This window comes from Equus przewalskii, chromosome 4 (genome assembly GCF_037783145.1).
Source record: "Equus przewalskii isolate Varuska chromosome 4, EquPr2, whole genome shotgun sequence".
NCBI lineage: Eukaryota > Metazoa > Chordata > Mammalia > Perissodactyla > Equidae > Equus > Equus przewalskii.
The window spans coordinates 9,035,575-9,062,070 of NC_091834.1; the positions used below are offsets into that span (position 1 = coordinate 9,035,575).

Consider the following 26,496-nt stretch of genomic DNA (forward strand, 5'->3'; position numbering starts at 1 on the left):
ACAGGTCGAGTCCAAGTACTGCCTCTTGGAGAATGTGTCATTTAAAAAGTCTCTGAAAGTGGGAATGAAATGCTTACTCTGTCTTCACCATCCACCACGTGCCAGGGATTGTGCCAAGTCATTTGTTATTAAAATATATAATATCTAAGTCAGTCTTAAGTACAATTTAATTCTTATAAAAATTATTATTTTTTTTTTGCTGAGGAAGATTAGCCCTGAGCAAATATCTGTTGCCAATCTTCCTCATATGATTTTTTTTGCTTGGAAAAGATTAGCCCTGAACTAACATAGGGGCAATCTTTCTCCACTTTATATGTAGGTCACTGCCACAGCATGGCTGACGAGTGGTGTAGGTCCACACTAGAGATCTGAATCCGTGAACTCCAGCAGCTGAAGCAGAATGCGCCAAAAGTAACCGCTATGCAACAGGGTCGGCCCCAAAAACTTAGTTCTTATAATAATACTTCAAAGTATGTATAATCAACCACATTTGACAAACGAGATCATTGGAATCTTAAAAAGTTTCATTTGCTTAGGGTCGCTTAAAAAGTGAGTCATGGAGTCTGGATTCAAACTCAAGCTTAACAAATCCCAAAACCCATGCCACCATTAATTCAATATACATAGAATTCAGTATTTACATATAGAATTTCTTTTAAATTATAAAGGGTAAGGGACCATGAAGAAAATTTCAGAAAGATTTCAGAAACTCAAGAATAACTCTCACATGCCAGTAGGCAAAGAGCAAAAGATATCCTTGAAGAGCAGTCATTAAATTAACAGTGGTGGACCTCAAAGAGTAGTAGAAATTTCTTCTAGAATTTTCAGTTAACAACTGATGGTTTTTTGTAACAGATTAAGTTTTTAAGGTCATATCATAAATATTGATCCTGAAACAATAACCAATACCCTTTATTGAATGTCCAACATTGTGCATATTTATTGCTTCCTTGAAAGCTTAAAGTAGGTGTTACTGATTCCCATTTTGCAGATTAAATAGAGGATTAAGGAAGTTAAGTAACTTAACTGGTAGTTGCCTAGCTAATAAGGAGCACACCAAGAATTTGAACCAAGTCTGCCCGTCTCCAGGGCCTGTGCCCTAAGTAAAATGCTTGGCTGCTTGTGATTCAGGGATTAATTTCTATCCTCATTGGGCCATTGCATTTAAATGCAAAATGTGATATTTTTTTTAATTCCCTGCTTCCTGCTTAAAAAGTACTGCATTTTGATTGCATTTAGTTGCTTACACTACCTTCTAGCACCCCCTACTGGCTATTTTGAGTTAATTTTTGTGCACGGAGGAGGTAAGGAAATAAATTCATTCTTTTGTCCGTGAATGTCCAGGTGTCGCAGCAGCACCATTTGTTGAAAAGACTACCCTTTCACCCTTGAATTAACTCAGCACATTTCTCAAAAACCAGCTGACTCCAAATATAAGGGTTTATTTCTGGACTCTCAGTTCTCTCCATTGACCTGTGTGCTCTCCTTGCCCCAGGCCCACACTGGCTTAAATACTGTGATTGTATTTTTACATAACTTTGAAATCAGCTTCTGTAAGACCTTGCTTGAAAGGCCTGCTCTGCTGTCCCCCAAGACCTCAACTTTGTAAGTAATGACCTTGTCAGACCCTCTGGTGTGTGTGGCATCATCAGACCCAGCATCCAAATCACATTTTGGAGCTCCCTCCCCCATTGCTTTTGCAAGGTGAATGTAAGAGTCCCCCATCTTTGTTCTTTGTCAAAATTATTTTGGCTCTTCTAGATCATTTGTGTTTTCATGTAAATTTTAGGATGACCTTGTTAATTTTTGCCCCCAAAGTGTGCTGCATTGAATTTATAGATCAATTTCGGGAGAACTGCCATCATGACAATACTGAATCTTGTAATCCATGAACATGGACTCTCTCTGCATTTATTTGCATGTTCCTTAATTTTTCTTGGCATTGTTTTATAATTTTCATCATACAAGTTTTGTTCTTCTTTTGTTAAATTAACTCCTAAGTATTTTCTTCTTTTTGGCCCTATTGTGAATGTAACTGTTTTTTACTTTCATTTTCAAAATGTTCGTTGCTAGTATATAGTAATACCATTGGCATTTCGTACATCGAATATTTGTATCTTATGACTTTGCTAAACTTGTTTATTAGTTCAGGTTTGGGTTTCATGTGTGTGTGGATTCCATGGAATTTTCTGCATACACAATCATGTCATCTGTGGACAAAGACTGTTTTATGTTTTCCTTTTCAATCTGCTGTATAACTTTAACTATTTTTTCTTACTGCAGTGTCTAGAACCTCCAATACAATGTTGAATAGAATTGGCAACAACAGACATTCTTGTGTTGTTCCTGGTCTTGGGGAAAAGCATTCAGTCTTTCAACATGAAGTGTGATGTTAGCTGCAGGTTTTCACAGATGCCCTCTGCCAGGGTGAGGAAGTTCCATTGTATTCCTAGTGTGTGGAGAGTTTTTATGATGAATGGGCATTGGATTTTTCAAATATTTCATATGCATTTACTGAGTTGATCAAGTGTTTTTGTCCTATATTCAATTAATATAGGCATTAATTGATCTTTTGATGTTAAATCAACTGTTTGTATCTAGGTTGAATCCCACTTGGTTATCTTTATAATCCGTTATATATGTTTCTGGATTCAATTTGCTAATATTTTCTTGAGACTTTTCTACCTATGCACATGATTTTGTACCTACTGGTCTATGGATTTCTTATTATGCCTTTTGCTTTGATATCAGGGTAGTTCTGGTCTCAGAACGCACTGGGAAGTGCTCCCAACTCCTCTGTGTTCTGAATGACTCCTTCTTGTGAAGGATCAATATTCCTTCTGTAACTGTTTGATAGATTCTCCAAGGGGACCATTTTGGCCAGGGATGTTCTTTGTGGGAAAATTTTTAATTACTAATGCAATTTCCTTACTTATTATATGGGTCAATTCAGATTTTTTATTTACTCTTGAGGCTGTTTTGGTAGTTTGTGCTTTTCAAGGATCTCGTCTGTTTCTTCCAAGTTATCTTGTTTGTTGGCACAAATTGTTCATTCTATTCCCTTATAATCCTTCTTAGTTTCTGTAGGATTGATAGTGATGTTCTGCCTTTTTTTCTTGATTTTGGTAATTTATGTTTTCTCTCATTTCTTCTTGATAATTGTAACTTGACGTTTGTCAAGTCTGTTGAAATTTTCAAAGAACTGACTGCTGTTTTCATTGATTTTCCTCTCGTTTTCTGTTCTCCTTTTCAATTATTTCCATTCCAGTTTTTATTATTTCTTCCATTCTACTTTGGCTGCACTTTAGTTTGCTCTTCCTTTTCATGATTGATTTTACATCTCTTTAAATTTTTTGATACAGGAATTTAAAGCCATAAATTTTCCCCTAGGCAGTGCTTAGTGACATCTTATAAATTTGAAGTATTGTGTTTCCATGCATTCCTTGGTTTTCAGCTGGTTGACTAAGATGTGTCTACTTGTGGATCTCTTTGTATATATCCTGATCTGTGTTTGTTTAGCTTATTAGATTTATAGATTAGTACTTTTAAACATACTGAGGATTTGGGGCCTTTCTTTCTTCAAACATTTTTCCTGATTTTCTTTCTTCTCTTATTCTGAGAGTTCCATTACATGTATGATGGTATGTTTGAGGGACGTGCATAGATCTCTGAGCTCTGGTCAACCTTTGTCAGTCTTTTTCTCTCTGTTATTCAGATTGGAGACCATCTATTATTCTGTATTCAAGTTTACAGGGTGTGCCTTCTGCCAACTTGAACACTCTCTTAACCCTCTGTTAGTTCACTCAGTTATTATACTTTTCTACTCCAGATCTTATATTTTTAATGTGTTCATTTTATAATTTTTCTCCTTCTTGAGAATCTATATTTGTTTATTTACTGTTGTCATTCTTTCTTTTAATTCTTTCAACATGGTTTTCCCTATTTCTTTGAACATATGTATAAATAAATAGATATTGGGGTATACTCAGAGACAGTTTGTACTGAATGTAGATTTTTTTGCTTTTCACTTTTCTGATTCATTGCCTGTAATTTTACTGAAATTATTTTGTCAAAAATATATTGTACCAATTCCAGATTCTGACTTTTCCCCAATAAGGTTGCTGTTACTGCTGTTGGTTTGCTCAGAAAATTGCCTGAGCTAAGTCTGTGAGATTATGTCCCTTGTGATGTGTGACTGCTGATGTCTCTTCTCAGTGTTTCTTTTCTATTTAATTCTCTTATTTTTAAGCCTAATATCCTAGGGTTCCCCGCTGTGTCTGCATACTTAGTGGTAGCCAGTGCTCGGATGGAGATTGTGCTCAAGCACATCGATTAAGAGCCCCATCCTCTGCCATGTGTTTATGTGAATGTAATGGACAGCACCTTCAAATTTCAGGACATTTTGAGTCTTTCCCAGCTTGCACATTTTTCTCAGTCCTTTCATGTCTCCTCTACAAATGATCACAGCGTTAGGGTTGACCAGGAGTCTTTGGTTAGCACGGGCTTTTTCGGGTCTCTGCTAAGAATGCACACAGCTTCAGCCAAGCATGTGCTTACTGCAGCCGTGACCACAACTTCAAAGCTTCAGAGCCTCTGGCCTGTCCCACTTGCACACTGCTGAGTTTGTCAGTTTACCATCTCACAGCAAATCAAGTGAGCTCCCTTCAACTGTGTAATTTTTCTCCCAGTCCTCATGAGCCACCCTAAATGGGAAGAACCTTCATGCCTGTTGAGCTGGGTGTTGGGCTGTGGGAAAGGAATGGGAGCGGCTCCAAGCAAGAACACCACGGTTGTTGCCTGAATTCTGCAGTTTTTAAGCATAAGGACTTCTCAGATTGTTGTATGCTTGTGGTCATTTACTGAGTGCTGAAAGGGTTAGTTTAGATCATCTAGTCCAGTTTTATAGTTGCTTTCCATAAAGAGAATTACTGACCTCCTCACCTTATCATAACCAGAAAGTCTTGTTAGCATTCAGGTTTATATTATGTAAAGCATACATATTACTACATTTTAGTTAAAAATTTGGCTTTATCTAGACTTTCAAATAGTTCCAAGACATGTCAGCTCACTCTGGCTCTAATGCCGTTAGCCTGACAGGTGGAAAGTGAGCCCAGAAACAGGAAGATTTGGTCTGTCCGTCTTCCTCAGACTCCTTTCAAAGGGAGAAGGCGGTTAAACCACCCCAGTGTCTCTATGATTTAGAGCAGTTTAATGGCTGGCAAGTGAAGCCTTCCAACCCCTATATCTTTCTCTATTTATTTCACCACAAACGTAACCTGAACTATGTGACATTGATGAAGTTAAGATGTGGGACACGATCTTTTCTTAGGATCCTCAGCCATTCTTTCTCCTGTACCGGGTTTGTTCTTTGCTGTAATCCAGGTAGACATTCTCATAAGAAAACATGTCCCTCTTGAAGTGTGTTATCTGACACGAGGAAAGCACGGGAGGCAGGCTGCTTCTGAGTGTGAGGAGGTCACATCCCTGACCTGCTGCTGTGGACTTCTCACCGCTCACTTTTATTTCCCTTCCCTGATTGTAAGAGTAATGGAAGCTTTTTATACAAATGTGGAAAGACAAAAATAAAGATCCCCGTCCTTCACACGACTCAGCAACATCAGTGTGACAGTTTAGTTTCTTTCCTTCTAGTTTGTGTTTGTACTTAACACAATTGTGGTCACATTGCCCGTATTATTTACATCTCATTTTAAAAATTAAAAGGTCAGTTTCAGTTTGTTGTAGACATTTTGGAATCTCCAGAAATGTATGTAAGTAACCTGGTTTTTTTTTTTCTAGTCTTTCTGATTTGCACGTTTATATTTAGTTTTTTATTTTTATCAACAAAGATCTTACCGTACATACAGTTTTATTTATTACACATTTGCTTTTACTTTATAGTACGTGCATTTTCCATGGTGTTATAAGCTATAAATTTAATTTCAAGTGGATGTGAGGTATTTAATAGAAACATAATAGTTATTTTACTTTTCTTCTACTCTCAAATATTTAGATTTTTATCTAATTTTTAAAGGGAAAATTTATATAATAGAAAATCAGTACTATTTCCACAGGGATATATCCTAAGGAAATAATTCCAAAGTGGAGTGAGTGGGTCAAATGCACTAATAAGGTAAGGCTCTCAAGACATTGGCCCTCAGTGGCTGTAGCAGTGGTCACTGGCAATAGTGTATGAGAGTGACATGGGGCATCGCCCTCGGTGCTGGGAAGCCCTCATAGCTGTCTCTGTCACTGGGGACAGTGATTTTGGAAATATGTACATTAAATTACTTATACCAGATCTATGATTTATTTGCACTTGTACAGTGTATGAAAACTTCTCAGTGAAGTGGTGCAGGAGAAAGAGCAGTTGATAACAATTTTTGGTTTAAATGAATATTTTTAGAAGTACATAAGTGAATCCATTTTGACAGGTTAGTGTGAGGGATAGGTCCTATTCCCAAGGCTTCCTTCCACGAAGAAATAAAGTAAAACCTTATTTAACAGGTCCAGGTTTGTTAACCTAAATCTCTTGATGATTAAACATATGTATCTCTCATTTAAAATGTTATGCATGCATATTGTAATTTTGAAGAAATTTTTCATTATTTTGATGGACTGCAATGCTTATTCCCCTCCCCCTTCCCGGCCATGTAGGATCTGAACATGCTGAAGTAAAGCAGGACAGTGAAAAACCACTTTTAGAACTATCAGGACTCCTTTTGCTAAAGTAAGTCTTTGAAAATGAAACTGTAAAATCAAAGTAGTCAAATATGGAGCATTGCTTTGAATAGATCCCAAGTAAAATTCAAAGAACATGAGTGTGACTATATAGCTAGATTTGTCCTATATTCATCAATTTTTTCAGTCACATTTTGTAAATGTCACATTTCTAAACATTTTCTGCAAAGGTATACATTTGTGAAGTATGAGAAATATCTCAGAGTCTAGAATTCCTAAAGATGAGCATGGGTTAATTATTGTTGACTTAGCCAGAATGTCTCTGTGTCAGACATTCTTTATTTATAAAGCCTAACTTACATGTGAGGGTTCCAGTCCTACAATATGTGTTTCTGTTATTGTCTCCACTTACACTTGAGGCAAGAGACTCTAGAGTGGGTGAGTAACTTGTCCAAAGTCACAAAGGGAGGAAGCGGCTGAGCTGGGACTCATGAGTCACATATACACAAAGCCCACAGATGATGCTGAAACTGGGATCAGTGTATTAATTTAACCTGAGAGAGAGTTTCATCCAGACATGCTGGGCTTAAGCAGTAGATGGAGCCAATCCTCATAGGAAGCCGAGGCTCACCCACAAGTTCGTTCTCAGAGCACAGACCGAGAAGAATGAAGTGTATGATTTGAACGTGCCATGAGGTCAGACTATGAAAGACAATAGAGCTCCACTTCCCTTGGGATGCACAGATTGAGTCCATGGGCCTGGATACACATTCTCTGCCATGCTTGGGTGGGTGGGGATGGGAAAATTTGCTCTTTGTGCTCACGTTGCTGAACAGGCCTCTTCTAATTGAGCCCAATCACACTTTGATCTGATGTCAATGTCCTCTGTTAAGCCTTGCTCAGGTTGACTGACTCATTAGAGGGACTTATACGATTCAGTAAATGACATTCAATTACTCTGTTGCACTCAGGGCCTCTGTATCTCTGTGTTCTTGTGAGGGAAAAAGCACATCACGGTTGCCCACATCTTCAGTCCATCCATGCTACCACTTCATGGGCACGGGTTTTGTTTCATACAATCTACACTGAGAAAATGTAACCAAAAGGTACCGCCCTTAGTAAATCAAACAGCACGGAAGAGCTCGGATACTTGGTGGACTGTTAGGGTGATCTTAGTGCTCCAAGATGTCCTGTCTGCTCTTTCCTTCAGAACAGGGTCATGAGAGTGGACTGAGATGCAGCATATGAACAGTCCTGGGAGTAAGATTCCCAACTCACACTGTAGCTAATTGGAGTAAATTCTGTATATAAAAAGCAGGGAACCCCTACCCACAGCCTAAGAGTATGTTTAACAGCAATTTCATGTGTGTGTAGATGGATATTTTCCTCCCATTAGCCGTGACCTTTTGAAAACGAGCAAAACTGCTTATGATTTAACTGTCATTAATTTATCTTATGACACCCTAGCCGCTGCTTGCACAACCCCAACATGTAGGGGCTGGTTTAAGTTTGAGCATTTTCCCAGAATCAACCACATTAGACAAAGCATGTACACAAAGGAAGCCTGAGAAAATAACACACCAGCAGCCACACCAGCACCCTCCCACCACCCAGGCTGTCGTCTCCACCACCTGTGCTCTCCCTCTGTGTGCCACCTCGTTCAGGGCAGCCCAGGCCCAGTGTGGAAGGAAGTTGCTCAGAAGTTGGAAGCCACGGGAGACACTGCCTGGTAGTGCCTGGCAGTGAAGTCAGCCACACAAAGCTTTCAGTGATTTGCAGGTTTCCCCTCTTTGCTTCCACTCTTTCTCAATGCAGGAATCGTTCCAGGCCTCTAAGTAGAGGGCCAGGGACTTGGCCTATGGAAGTCTGATCAAATTCATGAAAATCAAGGCAAAATCTAAATCAAATTTAATCTTTCTTATATATGTTGGGTCTTATTTTGTTCCCAAATGGGAACCTCTACTTGATTTCCAAAAGAAAAATCTTTCACAGATACTGAAGGTGATTGTAAATAAACAAACGAAAAATTTTGCTGAAACAAGTCAGTGTTTTAATTTTAATGTAAAAATGATTTTACTTAAAAAATATTAGGTATGGAAAATAGAAAAATATACAATCTCTTATCATTTTGTCACCCTCTTACCATACATTGAGCATGTTCTTTTACGCCTATTGCTGTAGAAATAGAGAGATGTATACAAATGAGTGTCATATCTGTTGGTATTATTACTCAATAGAATGCTCAAAGAACATGAAACATATTTCAAAGAAATAGAAATATAGATTTTCAACATGTGAAAAGATGCTTCTTGTCACTAATAGTAAGAGAAAAGCAAATTAAAATTGTGATGAGATTATTTTTCCCCTGTCTGACATGCAAAGTCCTGACACACACTCTTGGCATTCACCAACACAGTGTTAGAAGTACAAAATTATGCTCTCTCTATTGTGTTCAAGTTGGCAATACCTATCAAAATGACCAACACAGGCATTCACAATGACAGAAAACACTATTATAATTTCAGCATTTCTCATAGTAGCAAAAGATTGAAAATGAGCCAACAGTCTATCACAGGGAACTGACTTTATAAAGTGTTGCACATTCATCAGTGAAATATCATGCAGCCGTCTCAGTGTGCCTTTACACTGACATGAAAAGAGTGCTAGGATGTTCAAGGGAGAAGAGAAGTGTCGAATAATGTATATCATTCACTACCTCTGTGTAAGAAGGGAGGAAATGAGTATATTTATATACAGGCATATATATTTATATATCTACGTTCATATTTTCAGGTATGAAAACTGGAAGGATGTACAAGAAACGAAAGTATGACCTGTATGAAGTCACAGAGGGACAGACAGTGGTTGAAGCAAAATCTCTTAGTGCATTTTTTAGAGTGTTTGATATTTGAACCACGCTAAAGTATTATCTGACAATTTTTATATGGTCATGCTATGCATATTATTTTCTCAACAACACTTTCTGATTAATTTTCCATTTCTTTAAACAATCTACATTTTTTGAAGATGCATAGTAGACAATCATATGACATCCTTCATTTTATTTTTTAGTTTCTTATTGGTGTTTGGGTTACTTTGGTGCTGCTATAAATGGTGCTACAGAAAATGAACATCTTTGCACATAAATCTTAGTTCATTCCTTTCGTTTTCTTAGGAAATCAATGGGTGGAATGGTGAGAACACTTTCCTGGCTGCAGCATGTTCTCCCTTGTGTTGTGGGCTCTGTGATGGCTCCTCACTGCAGTGATCTGGGACAGCAGCGCTGGAGCTCAGGAACTCTTTCAGTCACTTGCTGGCCTCCACCCCAGTGCATATGAGAATTATTGAAGGAGGTTTTCAAATTCTGATTCTTGGTCTGTGATGAAGACCGGGCCTCAGTGGTTTATAAAGGGTCCCAAGATGAGAGCCGCTGGGATAATGGATAGAGCAGCAGGTCTTAAGTCAGGCAGAACTGGAGTCATGTGGACTTGGGCACTACTCCATGTTTAATATCAAGCATATTTCTTAGCCTCTCTGGGACCTAGTCTTCTCATCAGCAAAATGAGTGCGATATCCATACTGAGCACACTGAGAGAATTAAACATAAGTCACATGAACTGCCTAGCTGAATTCCTTATGCTCACTCAGTGGTAGGTGCTTGCCATTATTCAAAGACAGCAAAAGACAGCAAACAAGCAAAAAATAGCATAACAGAACATGACAGAGTCCATTCATTTACTGAGATAAGATTTTATGGCTGATGAGAATATTGAATTTCTAGCCTTTTGGGTGAATTGTATGATGATGGTATAGTATCTCTGGTTATCTCCTATTACTAAGATTTTCTAATTGGCAGTTATAGAGGACTTTGATTAATATAAAGGGAGGAGTCTAATATTACTCAATTATGACCTGCTTGATTGACAGAAAGCCTTAACAGATGAAGTGTCTTAAGGAAGGGATCCAAACAGTAGAGAGAATTCATAATTGGGAAATTCTGCGAATTGTTGCCTTGAGGTTTCCCTTTGTTACAGTGGAGAAGTGTCTGGAGACTGTAGCTCTATAAAGATATTGAGACACGAGTGTTTCTATGTGGAATTTTGTAAATGTTTGCCTAGTTTTCCATTGCATACCTGAGGATGCAACCTGTTGTTCTGGTATTCATTTTATCCAACACAATGCCGTGGACTCCAATCACAGAAGTCCTAACTGTGGGTGGAGGTCAGCATACACAAGTCTTCCCAGCATAAAAATTGTGTGGCAGGTTGGCCTATGACCCTCAAATTGTCTAAACAGCATAGGAGCAAGGAGAGGAAGTATGGACAGGTGAAGAGGCAGGTCTCTCCACCAGCTCTTAGTCTAATAAGGAAAGAAATTTTCCCATTTTAATTGAAAATGAAGTTACCTCTTTCTACTCTAGTAGCAAATAAAGAATTTAAAAGCAGAGCTCCTGCAGCCAGCCCTCTTGCTTTCCAACCCCAGCTCTGTTTCTTATTAGATATGTAACTAAGGGGACGTTCTTTTCCTCTCTTTGCCTCAGTTTCCCCATCTATAAAAAAGAGATAATTGTACATTTCTCACTGGGTTCTTTTGAGAGTTAAACAAGTTAATTTGTACTTAGACCTGTACTATCAAACACTATCCCAGCACTTGCTAGTATTACTTCATTAGGATGTTAATCATTGAATTTGTAAATCACACTAGAAATGGTATGATTTAATTTGAAAGTTTTCTTCTAACGCTGGGTAAATCTAGGCAATGTGACATTGTTGAGAACAAATGAAACAGCTACTTAGAGCCAGACCAAGGAACCGAGGCTCTAACTATGGGCTGTGAAATGAAACTTCTGGGTCAGTGTTTCTCCCACCACACCACATGGCAATCATGTGTGGAGGAAAAGCACGTGACCAAAAAGGATGTATAACCTAGCTCCTACTTCATAAATGCACCTGGACCTAACAGAGGGTTACACATTTGATTCTGAGTTCCTCTGGGCCCATTCAGTGTAGGGAAGGAGCTGGGGTGTCAGAATGGTGCACCCAGAGAGCACCACCAACGGGCCTGCTCTGCACGAGACTCTCAGTCCATTTCAGTAGCATCCCCCAAAAGAGCAGTTGCCAACCTAGAACACACTCATAGAATAAAGTAGGATTTCCATAGTGTTGATAAGAAAGGGAGCAACTATGGTAATAACAGAGTATATACATGAGGAGAAAACACAGATGTGCCCACAAGTCCTTAAGAAAATTCTCACTGACTCCTTGGAGGATGGCTCTAGTAGAGAAGCAGTGCATGTTTTATTTGTTTTGTTTCCTCTGGTTGACAGTGGGTGAAGGAAAGGCCACATGATATTGGGTAACAAAATTCTGGCTCTGAATTCAGAGAGACCTGCCTCTAAATGACTGTTACTTACAAAATAGTCACATTGAGCGAGAACTTCATCTCTCCAAAGCTATGCACTGTGGGCTATAATTGTACCTACCTCTGGTGGCTATTAGAGGGTTAACAGGGTTGCCTGGTGCATAGCAGAAAATCAGAGTTCCTATTCTGCCCACAGCTAACCACTCTGTTGGGAAATAAGATTATATGCGACTCTCTGTGTTTTTGTGTTGTGTAATATATACTATTCAAAAGTAGAACTGCTAAGAGGGGATGCTAATGCTGTTGAGGGCTTGCAAGTACCAGGCATTATTAACTCATCTAATCTACACAACTCCAGGAGACAGGGCACTGTAACTCCATTCTACAGATGAGGAGGTTATGGCAAAAAGACTTCAAATAGCTTGCCTGAGGTCACACAGATGCTAATACTAGACCCAGGATTCAAACCCAGGCACTCGGGGCTCGGAGTCCAGGGGCTTAACCCCTCCACTGTGATGCCTCGATGCAAGTGCAGGTCTCACGGGGTTAGTGTGAGGATCAGGTAAGACAGTGCTTGTGAAACACTAGTGTAGAGTTGAGCAAACACAGTGCAAGTTGTGCTAGATGTTATACTGACACCTTCAGCATGTCCCAAACCAAATGATTGTGAATCTGGTAACCTTTGAAAGAGAATAACCTGGGTGACTTTATTTGACTGTGGCTCCTTTTGGAGCCAGTGCCCCAAAGAAAGCACCAGGACCACCATCTCAGGGAAAGAATTAGAACTTTGGTATTGACCATCATCACAGCCAACACTGGAGTTCATAGCTCAGGTGTCACACTGCTTCTTACCTTGGACTTTCAGTTAGATTTCATCAAAACACAAATAGAGAAATGTAGACTTTTGGTTTTTTTATTGTGCCTATTATGAAAAGCAAAATACAGAATTTAAGCAGCAAAGATGATGGCTTCATGGTGTGTGAAATGGAAGGCTTCAAGTCAGTCCTGGTTAAATGGCCCTAGCGACGTGACTAGAGCTGCATGCTGTCTGTACTCAGAAGGCATGGGTATTCGGGTTGCCTGGAGCAGCTGATGGAGATCATGGAAAGGGTGTTGCTAAAGGACTATCCCTTGGCTCTGGCCCTGAGTAATGGCAGAACTCACTGTTATTACAGAGTAAGATTTTCTGTTTGCCCAGTGGCTTAGAAAACCATTTTGTAATATCGACATAATAGAAAAATACACATGTGAACTGAAATAACCCAAACTCAGAGAGAAAACCCAGCTAGATCTTCAGGATACACTTTTAAGGAGAATAAACAATGGAGAAAAGTTGTCTTCTTTGTGCCACCATCCGTTATGAACTCTTTCCATTGCCACAGACTGCTGTTCTCCTAAACAGGCAGAAGGCGATGCTGGCAGAGTAGCCCACGCTCATGATGAGGAGGAGGAGGTAGGCGTAACAGGCCAAAGTGCTGCTGAGCTGCAGCTGCAGGGCATCTAAGAGAAGTCATTTGATTAATTTTGACTGTTCTTTTGAAAGTATAGGACATATTAATGGGAGCGTGTTCACAGTTATCTATTTCTGATGACCTACCTTGTAGTGACACTCCACACCACCAAAACCCAAAAGTAAACATCTACCCCCACCATCTCCACAGACAAAAACAAGACGACTCAGAATCCAGTTTACAGATCATGTCAATCAACGGTCTCTGCTAAATTCACTTAGAACATTCCAAAATATGAAAAGTAAGGTTGCGTTTTTAATGAATATGTCCAATGGGAATAAAGTATTTGTGATGAATAGTTTTCAGCATTTCTTCACCACCATCATGTCTCTAAGTGATAATAATAACGAATCTTCATTAACCACTAACCAAATCCCAAACACCTGTTCAGAGAGCTTTGCATGCAAAGCTATAACATTATTTAAGTTTAAAATAATCTATGAAATCATTATTGTCACTCCCATTTTTCAAATAACCTAAAGACAGAGAGAGGTAATTTGTCTGATGTCATGCATTTAGTAAGTATCAGAAACCAAATTTCAATCCAAGCAATATCACTTTAAAGAATGCACTCTTAAGTACTCTGTGATTCTGTATCTCCAGTGCAATAAATATGCCAGACATCAAAAGGTTAAGCATAAATATGAAGTTGAATTCTGATTTAGAAGAATCTGAGCTAATAGACGTTATGTATTCAATGAGATTCCTGTGAAGAGTGCAATCCACGGAAATTGGATCATGCTCACAAAGGGGTGTGTGAGAGATTTGAGTAAAAAAGGCCTTATATAAAATGGAAGAGAGTGGTTAATCCCAAGTCTCGGAAACTTTAGGATTCCTTGGCTCACTCACCTGTCCTTCCTAAATGTCCCTCATTCTGGGTATGATGTTATAGAATAATTGCACTTAATACCCTTTGAAGTTTTGCAAAAAATATATATGGTTAAGAAATAATTAATGACAATGATGATGAGCCAGACTGGGTATTCAATGAACCACAAGGCTGAGTCTCTTCCTGTGGAAATTTTCCTTTTACATGTTTTATCTTCACAGAGTAAAATTTCAGAATCATTTGCAGTCTCTGTGGAAAGGGATCTCAGAGGTCATGTGCTCATAACTCCTTGCCTTTGGCCAGGTAGGGTATTAGCTGAGGTCCAGAGCCCCCTTGATATTGCAAATGGAGGGAAGATCAGCAGGGCTAGAGCCAATGCTTCCAGTCAATATACTTGTACATATGTAGCAATAAAGAGCTGGAAACTAGTACTGATTCTGTACCAGCTAAATGAGATGCTCTATGCTAGACATTCCATCTAGGTGGCTTTATGTCTGCAATAACTGAGTTAGGGGTAATTATTCCTGGTTGGCAGATGAGGAAAGTGTGCCTTACAAAATGTAAGTAACTTTCCTATATTGATGCAACTAATCATTAAAAGAACTAGAATCAAATCCAGTCTGGGATACTGTGAAGCTCATGCTCTCACCCACCCCCCATCATCATGTCTCAGGGCCTCGCTTTGGGGTTTCTTGCCCTGGAACTAGAATATCTTAGAGAAAGAAGAGAGAACCTCTTAAGTGTATGAACTCTTGATTCAGATGGCTGGGTTGAAACCCCAGATCCAACTGCGTGCCATGGTGTAGGAACCTTTATTAATTTTAGCTCATTGTCCTCATTTATAAATGGGGAAAACTTACTGTATCCTCTCATAGGAGTATTTTGAGATTTAAACAAGAAAATGCATGCAGAACCCAGCACAATGCCTTCTGTATAGGAAGCTCTCAGTGCAAGTCAGTTCATGTTATTAACTACTAGCAAGGAGCAAATACTTAAAAAAAATCTAGGGGCTGGCCCGGTGGGGTGCTGGTTAAGTTTGTGTGCTCTGCTGGTGTGGCCAGGAGTTCACAGTTTCAGATCCTGGGCACGGACCTAGCACTCCTCCTAAAGCCATGCTGTGGCCACATCCCACATAAAATAGAGGAAGATTGGCACAAATGGTAGCTCAGCAATGGGCTTCTTCAAGCAATAAGAGGAAGGTTGGCAACAGATATTAGCTCAGGGCCAATCTTCCTCACACACACATATAAAAAAATCTGGAAGCACCTTGATATCATGTATTCCTCAGTCATCAGAAACAAAAGGTACACAAATGCATGAAGCCCATCCTTGAAATAATTCAGAGAGCCTATCACTGCACACTCTAATTTACAGTCATTTCATCCTGAAAGCACTTTTTAGTTTCTTAAGGAAATGATGGATTGTTTTAAGCTATCACTCATTCTACTCTTCAACATACAGTCATTCTAGTGTTTCTACCATAAGTAATGGATGTTGAAAAGTTAAGTTGATCAGGAAGAAAAATTGCTATAGCGTGACATAAAGGGAGACGTATACAAAAACTTACTGCTCTCATCTTTCAGACAAGCTTCTGTCAAATTAATAGCCATGACCTCTAGAAGAAATGTGAGAAAGTATTAGTCAATTGTTCATGCCTATTATTGGAAAATTGATATATACACATATATCGCATATATACACATATCGCATATACACACATATATGTATATAAAACCTGTCAACAGAGAGACAGGAGAGATTTCATTAAAAATATGAGCCAAACGATTCCAGGAATAATTGGACTAATCTACTATGAACCAGGGAGTTCAAAAGGTAATTTTATCAGAAGGGAAAAAATTGCTAGCGTGACATAAAGGCAGGCATATACACAAACTTACTGCTTTCCTCTGCTGGAGAAGCTGTTGTAGAATTAGAAGCAGTGACAACTAGAAGAAATGAGATCAAATATTAGTCAACTGTCCATACGCATTATTTGACAGTGTCTGTGTACATATAGGTATATGTGTGTATATACGTATATAATCTGCTGACAGACAAGAGAGACAGTCACTAAAAGTCTGAAAATTATGAGCCCCACAATTCCAGGAGTAATTGGTCTTTTCTACTTTAAGCCTGAGAAGTTCTAATGTTAAGTTGATCAGGAGGGGAAAAAAACCCCATAGCATGACATAGAGGCAAGTATAGAAAATAACTTACTTCTTTTCTCTTTCAGAGAAGGCTTGGAAGAATCAATAGTAGTGACAATTGAGACGAGAACTAGAAGAAAGGGGAGCAAGTGTCAGTCAATTATTCATGACCGTTATTCGACAGTGTGCGTATCTGTTTATATGAGTATTTGTAAATGCACATACACACACACACACACAATCCACTGACAGAGAGACCATCCTTAAAAATATGAGTCCTACAATTCCAGGAATAGTTCATCTGATTCTATATAATTCAGTAGATCTAATTTATGTACCGTGTTTCTGCACAGGAAGATGTTGACCTTCATGACAAAGGCAATTTTTTCTTCTTTATCACAACTGGAGGGTAATATCCAAGACTATCTTGTTTTCCTTATGTATTCACAGCTCCTAGCACAGTGACTGCCACAAAGGAGGTGTTGGAGAAACATTTGTAGAATGGTAAAATGCACAGAAAATGTGGCTACTCTGCAGTCTTCAGCAAACACTGCTGACGTGAAAAGTTGCTACCAAAATCAATTCATGAAATCTTAGAATTCATCAGAAAATCTGATGTTGGAAAAAATCTGGTTTTGGACAATGTGTCAGTGAAGAAAAGGAAAGCATCCGTATCTTTCCAAATCATGCATATCCCCATATTCCCAACTCACGCACATGATTTTCTGAACGTGTGATGTTTGTTGATGTGACAATATGAATAGAACAATATGAATAAAAGCTGATAGCTATTGAGTGATTATTCCTGTGCCAGGTACTATGTTAAATGCTTCACATGCGTTATCTTGTTTAATGCTCCAGTCACACTGAAGTGAATTATATTTTGGAGGATTCTTTGTTACAAAGGAGTGAATAAGTTGGGAATATCACTAACTTGCTGAGAGTCATACCAGTGATGGCAGAGCCAGCATTCAAAGGATCTTTTGAGGAATTAATTGAGATACAGTATGTGGAAATTACTTCATAAAAATAATTCACAGAGAACCAGCCCTGATGGCCTAGTGGCTGAAGTTCAGTGCTCCCCGCTTTGGGGGCCCATGTTGGCCTCCTGGTCAAGGAACCACATCACCTGTCTGTCAGTAGCTGTGCTGTGGTGGTGGCTAACATAGAAGAACTAGAATGGTTTACAACTTGAATATACAACCATTTACTCGGGCTTTAGGGCGGGAAAAAGAAAAGAGGAAGGTTGGCAGTAGATGTTAGCTCAGGGAGAAGTTTTCCCTCCAAAAATAAAAAGTAAATAATAATCCATAGAAATAGAACATAATATATAGATAAGCAACATAATTCTACCATTATGGACACTAAAAACATTTTCTCTTCTAGATATCTTAATTATTCTTAGTGAATGACCTTTTTATTACAGGAGCTCAGCATTCCAGTGCGTCTTTCCTAAGGTAGAAGGATAGACCAAGTCATATTATGTAAAACATGAGGTGAGACTTATGTACAATGCAAAAAAAAAACAAAACAAAAACAAAAAAGAGAAGGAAATCATGCAAAGATAACTTTTTTTTAAAGATAATTTACTGTTGGATGGAGGAAAATAGAGTTAAAACAATTGTTTTGCTTTATCCTTTTTCTACTTGATGTGTTCTTGTCCATATGGATACGGTTCTGGCATGAAATTTTATGCACACAATGAGCTCTTTTCTACGGAGGCTAGAAAAATGGGTTTGAAGTATAAGATTTAGAATTTAGAATTCCAAGAAGGAAAATGCTAGCATAATCAGGATTATGTGTTATAATATCTTCAAGAATTGAAATTAGTGTGTTTTAAAACTCTCTTCCTTTTCCTTAGTGGTGACTTACTCATCAAAAGATAAATAAAACTCTTATTATCATGCATTAATTGAGGTAAAAACAATAAAGTAACGGTTTTTCATAATAAAATCTGTGTATGTATCCTAAGTTCTCTCTTTCAACCAAGCTTGGTCAAAATCTTGGATCAGACTAGTTTTATCTTCTTCAAAATCCCTTCATTGTTTTGTGACTCCAAGTAATATTCTTAGCTTTTATCAAAAACAAAATTTTCCAAGAAGCAGGATTAGAAACGTGCTGTAGAATGGCATTAACAGAAATGTCCTCATTAGCTTTGTTGCCCTGAGAAGCCCATGGGAGACATTTGTTTCAGAAATTAGGAGCCAAGTAAAATACATTATGAACTGGAACTTCTCAATGATAATCATCTCCACGGAACTTACTGTACTTCTTATTTTTTCCTGATCACCAGAAAAATCACAACCTAACAGGACTTTTCAGCTCAGTGGTCATATTAAACTTGTGCTTTGCATATCTGCTTCCCTTCTGTTCTTTAGCTATAGAAACAGTAAATTAGGGCTGTTTTTTAAATCTTACGTTAGTGAGTTTGGGGAAAAGATATTTAAAAATGCTATAAATACGTAAATTAATACATCCATGTTAGGTTTTCAAAAGCAAGTATTTCCTTTGACATTATTTCATTTGCTCTTCATTATGGCCCCAGGAGAAAGCCAAGGCAAGCATTCGAACATAATTTGATCACTGATGAAACTACAGATCTGAGAGATGAAGACCGACTTCAGAAATTCCGACGGGTGCACAGCAGAGGTCTTTGCACATTTTGTTCTGTGCTTGTTCCCCACGGCTTCCAAAGGGCTTGCTAACTACAGGGAAAAGTACGAACTGATTCCCTCTTATTTATAGGTGCTCTGGGGCCTTTGGTCTGTTGTGTTCATACTCAGACTTTAAGTCCGGAGTCTAGAGAGTTATGAGACCACTGCTGGGAACAAGGCCCATTCAGCTCTCTGCCCACACTCTCTAAATATGTACAGCATCTGCATCAAAGGGATTCGTTTGGGACATCATGACTGAATCAGACTGACCCTGAGTGATTAGGAAAAGAATGTATTCTCTTACAATAGTGCATCATCCTTGGGACAATATTGCATCCAGTGTGCTAACCCACACATCACTTCCAGGCCTGATACAGGCTAGTTCTGCAATAAATGTTTGTTGAGCTACATTTACAAATGGCAAGAAATACATTCATTATACAGAATGGAAGAATGTCTGTCCACATTAGCCTCACCCAATCTCTAATTATGAAACTTTACCTTATGATGGTATATAAAATACAAATCTGGAAACCCTAAGAGTGTAATAAATCTCCAGTCGCCAAATTACTTGATTTTCTGTTGAGCTGCCATTTGGCTCCACCAAATGAACACAATTTTTTCACCTAATAGCTATGTTTTGGGTTTGTACTCTGAGTATAGCAAGATGAAAGTGAGAGTGACTCTGCTGATAACTAGAACATTCCTGAAAGACATATAATTATACTTATTTCCTGATCAAATAAGATCATCAAAAGGGGAATCTTGTTTTAGAATTTCTTGTGTTCTGGGTTCTTAGGTGCTTTCACAAATGTTGCTTCATTTAATCCATACAACTACCCTAAAAAATATCACTGAGATCTTAATATTTTGGTTTATTAAATCGAAGTTAAGAAAAGTTAAGGAAAATTTTCTTTCTCTTTTTTATGTTCTAAAGCCTTAACTATTTTAACTTTATGGGAAAATAGAGGGACATTTATGCTACCAATAAATGGAACAAGATTTAAGAAATATTTATATTTCTTCATTTTTCATTAATACTTGACGGAAAAGCTGGGATTTTTCCTTTGAAAAAAAGTGTTCTGGGAGGTCGTATTTACATATACATACCTTTGATCACTGAAGGAAAAGCAATCTCTTGGTCAACCCCTCCTTTATTTTTCTCGTGTTGGACAATGCATTTGTGTTCTTTATCCATTGACTTTTCAGTCACGGTCAGCCAGCTGAGTTTCATGTATGTGTCATTAGTCTTCATGGTATTTCCTTGCTGGGATTGCAGAATTGTATGGCCATCCTTTTCTTTCCAATATACATTGATAACATCAGGGAAGAATTTCTCAAGAAGACAAAGATATGTCCCAGTCTTATGGAGGTTGATTTCAGCAATTGAAGGAAGAAACATAATGGGCTTGGGGGAAATGTCTGCAGGAAGGCGTTTATCTGTGGGGGAAAACAGAAAAACAATTAAAAAGAATCGTCAGAGAAGCGCAAATATCGTGGAACAACCTAGTGCATAGTAAAAGGAAGAAAAGCTAACGTTTAATTAGTGCTTACCATGGCCTTTCATCAACCATAGATTGTGAGGTATTTATTGTTATTTTCAATGGGAAGAGAGGTTCCAGAGGTTATGTAACTTGCCCAGAGTCATGGCTGGTTTGTGGCAGAGCCTGGATTTCAACTTGGCCTTTGTTCTTTCTCCACATGCTAAGATGTTTTTTGACTTTTAACATCAATGTTAACATTTCAAGACTTTTAACATCAATGAACACGTGTTTTTTACATTCTTTTTTGTTCCATCATAGTGGAGCATGTTTTCAAGGTGGATGGGCAGGTGGCAGGCGTGGGGGAGGATACCAGGTAACTTTGATGATGTCTCTACACATGAGAATGTCTGGTCCTTTCTAAAGTACTTCCCTTTTCCTATCCTGTGAATTTTGTTACTTACGCTCTTTTGAACAAAGAACACTTTGTCATGTTCTGGTTGACTCTTCCTTTTATGAACAATTTCTCTGTAGCATGTGATGCTGTTTGATACCATTTTACCCACAGTAGATCTTCTTTCAAAATTAGAGTCAATCCTCTCAAACCCTGCTACTGCTTTATCAACTAAGTTTACGTAATGTTCTAAATCCTCATTGTCATTTCACAGTCTCCACAGTGTCTTCCCCAAGAAGAGATTCCATCTCAAGAAACCAGTTCCTTGCTCATCCGTAAAAAGAAACTCCTCAATCATTAAATTTTGTCATAGATTGCAGCAATTCAGGCTCTACTTCTAATTCTACTTCTCTTGCTATTTCCGCCATGTCTGCAAGCACTTCCTCCACTGAAGTCTTGAATTCCTCAAAGTCATCCATGACGGTTGGAAACAACCTCTTCCAAACTTCTGTTAAAGTTGATATTTGACCACTTTCAATGAGTGATGAATGTTCTTAATAACATCTAGAATGGTGAATCCTTTCTAGAAGGCTTTCAATTTACTTTGCCCAGATCCATCAGAGGAATCACCATCTACGGCAGTTATAGCCTTACGAAGCGTATTTCTTAAATAATAATATTTGGAATTCAAAATTACTCCTAGATCTATGGACTGAAGAATGGAGTTTATGTTAGCAGGCATGGAAACGAGGTGCATCTCGTTGTGCACCTCCGTCAGAACTCTTGGGTGACCAGGTACACTGTCAATGAGCAGTAATGCTTTGAAAGGAATCTTCTCTTCTGAGCAGTAGATCTCAAGGGCGGGCTTAAAATATTCATTAATCCATGTTGTAAACAGATGTGTTGTCACCCAAGTTTTATTGTTTCATTTATGAAACACAAGCAGAATAGATTTAGCATCATTCTTAAGGGCCCTAGGATTTTCAGAGTGGTAGGTGAACATAAAGTCATCAGCTGCATTAACTCCTAACAAGAGAGTCAACCTGTCCTTTGAAACTTGAAGCCCGGTGTTGAGTTCTCTTCTCTAGCTATGAAAGTCCTAGATGGCGTCTTCTTCCAACATAAAGCTGTTTCATCGATGTTGAAAGTCTGTCATTTAGTGTAGCCACCTTCAGGAATTATCTCAGTTAGACCTTCTGGATAATGTGCTACACTTTCTTCATCAGCACTTTCTGCTTCATCTTGCACTTCTGTTATGGAGACAGCTTCCTTAAACCTCATGAATCGACCATTCTTAGTGTCAAACTTTTCCTCTGTAGTTTCCTCACTTCTCTCATCACTGATAGAACTGAAGAGAGTTAGGAGCTTGATCTGGATTAAGATATGATTTAAGAGAATATTGTGGCTGTTTTGATCTATCTAGACTGCTAAAGTTTTCTCCATATCAGCAATAAGACCGTTTTGCTTTCTTCTCCTGTCTGTGTTCACTGGAGTAGCACTTTTCATTTCCTTCAAGAACTTTTCCTTTACAGTCACAACTCGGCTAAATGGCACAAGAGGCCTATCTTTTGGCTTATCTCAGTTTTCAGTGTGCCTTCCTCACTAGGCTTGTTCATTTCTAGCCTTTAATTTAAAATGAGTGACATGCAGCTCTTTCTTTCGCTTGAAGCCTTAGAGGCCATTGTAGGGTGATTAATTGACCTATTTCAATATTGTTGGATCTCAGGGAACAGGGAGGCCCAAGTAGAGGGAGAGAGATGGGGGAAGTCAGTGGAGCAGTCGGAACACACACATTTATCAATTCACTTCGCTATCTTATATGGGCCTGGTTCATGGTGCCCCAAAACAATTACAATTGTAACATCAGAGATCACTGATCACAGATCACCATAACAAATATACTAATAATGAAAAGACTTGAAATATTGTGAGAATTTATAAAATGTGACAAAAGAGAAATGAAGTGGGCAAATGCTCTTGGAAAAAATGGTGCTGATACACTAGCTCGCCTCAGAGTTGCAACACACCTTCGATTTTTATAAAATGCAATATCTGTGAAGTGCAATAAAGCAGAGTGCAATAAAATAAGCTATGTCTGTGCTTGTGGATTTGATTTCAAGTCTTCTCAAATAGATTTTGGAAATAGTTAAAATAAATGACAAATAGTTTGTGCATTATAGCTTATTTCTTTTTCTGCCCCAGTAGTTAAAAGTTTAGTAAGGGCTAACTCAAATGTGACATAAGAGTTGGGAGAACAATGTTTGCAAATCCTAGTTGTGTGATATAAACACAAAACACGCAGAATTCAAACAGACTGAAAGTGCTAGAAGACATGGTGAGGCCCTCTTTCCCCAAATAATCCATTGGTAACCTTATGTTTCAGTCCTTGTGCAACCTCTCATATTAAAAGATACCTTTCTAATGCTCTGCTGTGATAAAAAGTACTGCTTGGATAAGATCTCCTCCTGAAATGAGCTCAATTAATGCTAGTTTTGGAGCTAACACTGGTGAAAGAAAATAAAGAAGTTGAACATGGATTTGGTAAATATTGCTTGCGAATAAAATATCAAATAAATTAAATATCTAAACTTCATTACAAACATTTCAATAGAGAAGTACCACATGAACGTAACATCTCAACCTTTTAGGGGCTCACAATTGTCCTAACTAGTTAACTCCCTGCTAATGTTCTCCTTGCTACATCAGGCAGCGAACAACGCCCAAGGACCTGGTTGGAGTTAGAGTATTTACCCACTAGACTAAAAGTTTGTGGAATATTGAGACTTTTTCTAGCTTTATCTTCTTCCCTCATTTATCCTCAGTAACCAGCACCGAAATTGTCTTCAGTGAGTGTTTGCTGACAGAATGAGTGAGCACATGAAGATGTAAAACCATATAGACCATTTCACTGACTTTGGAGATGAAACGGCTTATTGAGTTTGCAAATTCCCTTAAAATGGCCATCTTTGGGCAATTAATCAAGAGTTGTGATAGTATAAACTTTGACTGATCTCTGCCCACCTCTAAGAACCTAGAATAACATGAAGTGAGATTTCTTGATGTTTTATAGTCATTTAAATTAAGAATTAATGTTTTGCACTGCTGTTAGGGATGGGATGAAAACTAATAAGAGGTTTTACCGGTTATTGTGAGAAAGGAGCACTATGTTATATCTCAAAATATAGAGACAAGGTAATTAATAAAAGTGTCTCTCACTTAAAAATTGGTCTACAAGAAAAGTGTCTTGAGTCAATAACTTATAACAATGGCTTGCAGATATGGTCCAAAAAAATCTGAATTGCTAGCTTGTCTATCGTTTTTTTTTATGCGTGTGTATTCTAAAAGTAGAATTTCAATCTGTTTACAAGCAGGGACACGAACAAACCATTTACGGAGTAGTTATGTTTTCCTTTACAGTGACCAGTAGCTGCAAACTTGCTGTTCATATGCTGAGGTCAAGTATGAGGCAGTCAGATAAGGGTGATTCTAACGTGTTTTTTCCCAAAAAGCATCTATCAGTTGTTCATTACTAGGGGAAAAATAGAAAAAAAGTTACTTACCAGAGGGAGTTACTACGAGCTTAGTCCCTTTTCCAAATTTCTTGATCCAGCTTGAGCTATCACACTGCTTACAGCTTCTACAAAAACTCAGCCTCCTCCTAAGTTTCATGATGTAACTGGCAGTTAAAAAACTGTGTACCGGCAATGTGATCTTCTGAGTTCCTTTGGAAGTCTTTGAATATAGGTTTTGTGGCATCACATATTTCATAAGTGTTCCTCAGATGAATTGACCAAAATGTCTGTTTTCCACCAAGAGACTAATCATTGAAAATAATTGATAGAAAATGGAAAGAATAAGAGCAGAAAAACAAGAGATCAGGCCCAGCTGATCATACAACTACTTTTACAAATTACTAGGAAAAGCATTCAGAGAATTAAGATTTTTTTTAAATTTCCAGGTGCTATTGTGTTGAAACTGCTCAGAGATTATATCAAAGGAAAGGCCCTTTTGTTCTAAAAAAACACCAGGTCTGCTTTGTTAGCAATTTGGGGATGTATTTCTGAAAGGAAGAAAGCGTTCAGTAATCAAAATGGAAATATGTCAATAAGAATATACTTGAGAAACATGAAGAAATTTCTTTATTTTTATTAAACTCACTTTTACCATTTGACAATGATTCCTTACCAAGCAAGGCCAAAGGAGAAAATGAATTCTGTGATGACATTACTTTCCCTGGAATAAAAGAAGAAATTCATTGAATTATATCTCCTATGAAATAATACATTCTTTATTTGAACCCAAATTTGAAATGACGTCAAGCATATTTTCTGATCACGTGATGTGAAACTAGAAATCAACTAGAGAAAAAAGCTGGAAAAGTTACATATATGCTACTGAATAACTATTGGATCAATGAAGAAATTAAAAAATATCTAAATTCGAATGCAAGTGAAACACAACATACCAAAATCTACGGGATGCAGCAAGTGTGGCACTAAGAGCAATGTCTATAGCAATGCAGCCCTAGCTCTAAACACAAGAAAAATCTCAAATAAATCCCTTAACATCACACCTAAAGGAACTAGAAAAAGAAGAACAAATGAAGCCCAAAATCAGTAGAAGGGAGGATATGATAAAAATCTGACTGGAATTTAATAAAATAGAGACTAAAAAGAAAATGGAAAAGATTGATGAAACTAAGAGCTGATTCTTTGAAAAGATAAACAAAACTGATAAAACTTTGCTAGGCTTTAAGAAAAAAAGAGAGGTCTCAAATAAATAAAATCAAAAATGAAAAAGGAGACATTACATCAGATATCACAGAACTACAAAGGATTATAAGAGAATAATTTGAAAACACATTTGCAAACAAATTGAATAGACTAGAAGAGATGGATAAATTCCCAGAATCATACAACCTCCCCAAACTGAATTAAGATGAAACAACAAATCTGACTAGACCAATCACTTGCAAGGAAATTGATACCATTATAAAAAACCTTGGAAAATATAAAATTCCAGGATGAGATGACTTCTCTGGTGAATTCTACCAAACATTCAAAGAAGACTTACTACCCATCCTTCTTAAACTTTTCCAAAGTACTGAAGAGAAGAGGATATTTCCTAACTCAGTCTACAAGTTCAACATAGCTCTGACACCAAAAACAGACAAGGAAGACACAAAAAAAGAAAATTACAGGCCAATACTGTTGATGAACATAGATGCAAAAATTCTCAACAGAATTTTAGCAAGTTGAATACAGCAATATATGAAAAGTATCATGCATCATGATCAAGTGGAATTTCTTGCAGTTTTGCAAGTAGGATTCAACATCCATAAATCAATCAGTGTATTACACTTCATTAAAAAATGAAGAGGAAAATTACATGATCATTTCAATAGATACAGAGAAAGCATTTGACAAGATTCAGCATCCATT

General features: G+C 37.9%; 1 protein-coding gene and 1 long non-coding RNA gene across 4 annotated transcripts in view; one reads left to right on the top strand and one right to left on the bottom strand.

Moving 5' to 3' along the window:
* LOC103545034 (platelet binding protein GspB-like) overlaps nt 1-26,496 on the bottom strand; it is a 476,815-nt gene that overhangs the window by 299,915 nt on the left and 150,404 nt on the right. Inside the window, exons 3-4 of one of the 3 annotated variants that reach the window (XM_070615436.1) lie at nt 24,616-24,679; nt 20,291-20,620 (exon numbers count right to left, since the gene is read on the bottom strand). The exons of 1 other annotated variant lie outside the window; for it this stretch is intronic. In XM_070615436.1, coding sequence (XP_070471537.1) covers nt 20,291-20,620; nt 24,616-24,679 — 394 coding nt within the window. Of the gene's footprint in view, nt 1-20,290; nt 20,621-24,615; nt 24,683-26,496 lie in introns of all 3 variants that reach the window. One more of the 3 variants, XM_070615435.1, reaches the window with a different exon arrangement.
* Nucleotides 1,425-17,558, top strand: LOC139082752 (uncharacterized). The gene is made up of 5 exons (XR_011538956.1): nt 1,425-1,605; nt 6,655-6,727; nt 9,472-9,505; nt 16,613-16,711; nt 16,977-17,558. It is a non-coding gene; the product is annotated as an uncharacterized lncRNA (long non-coding RNA).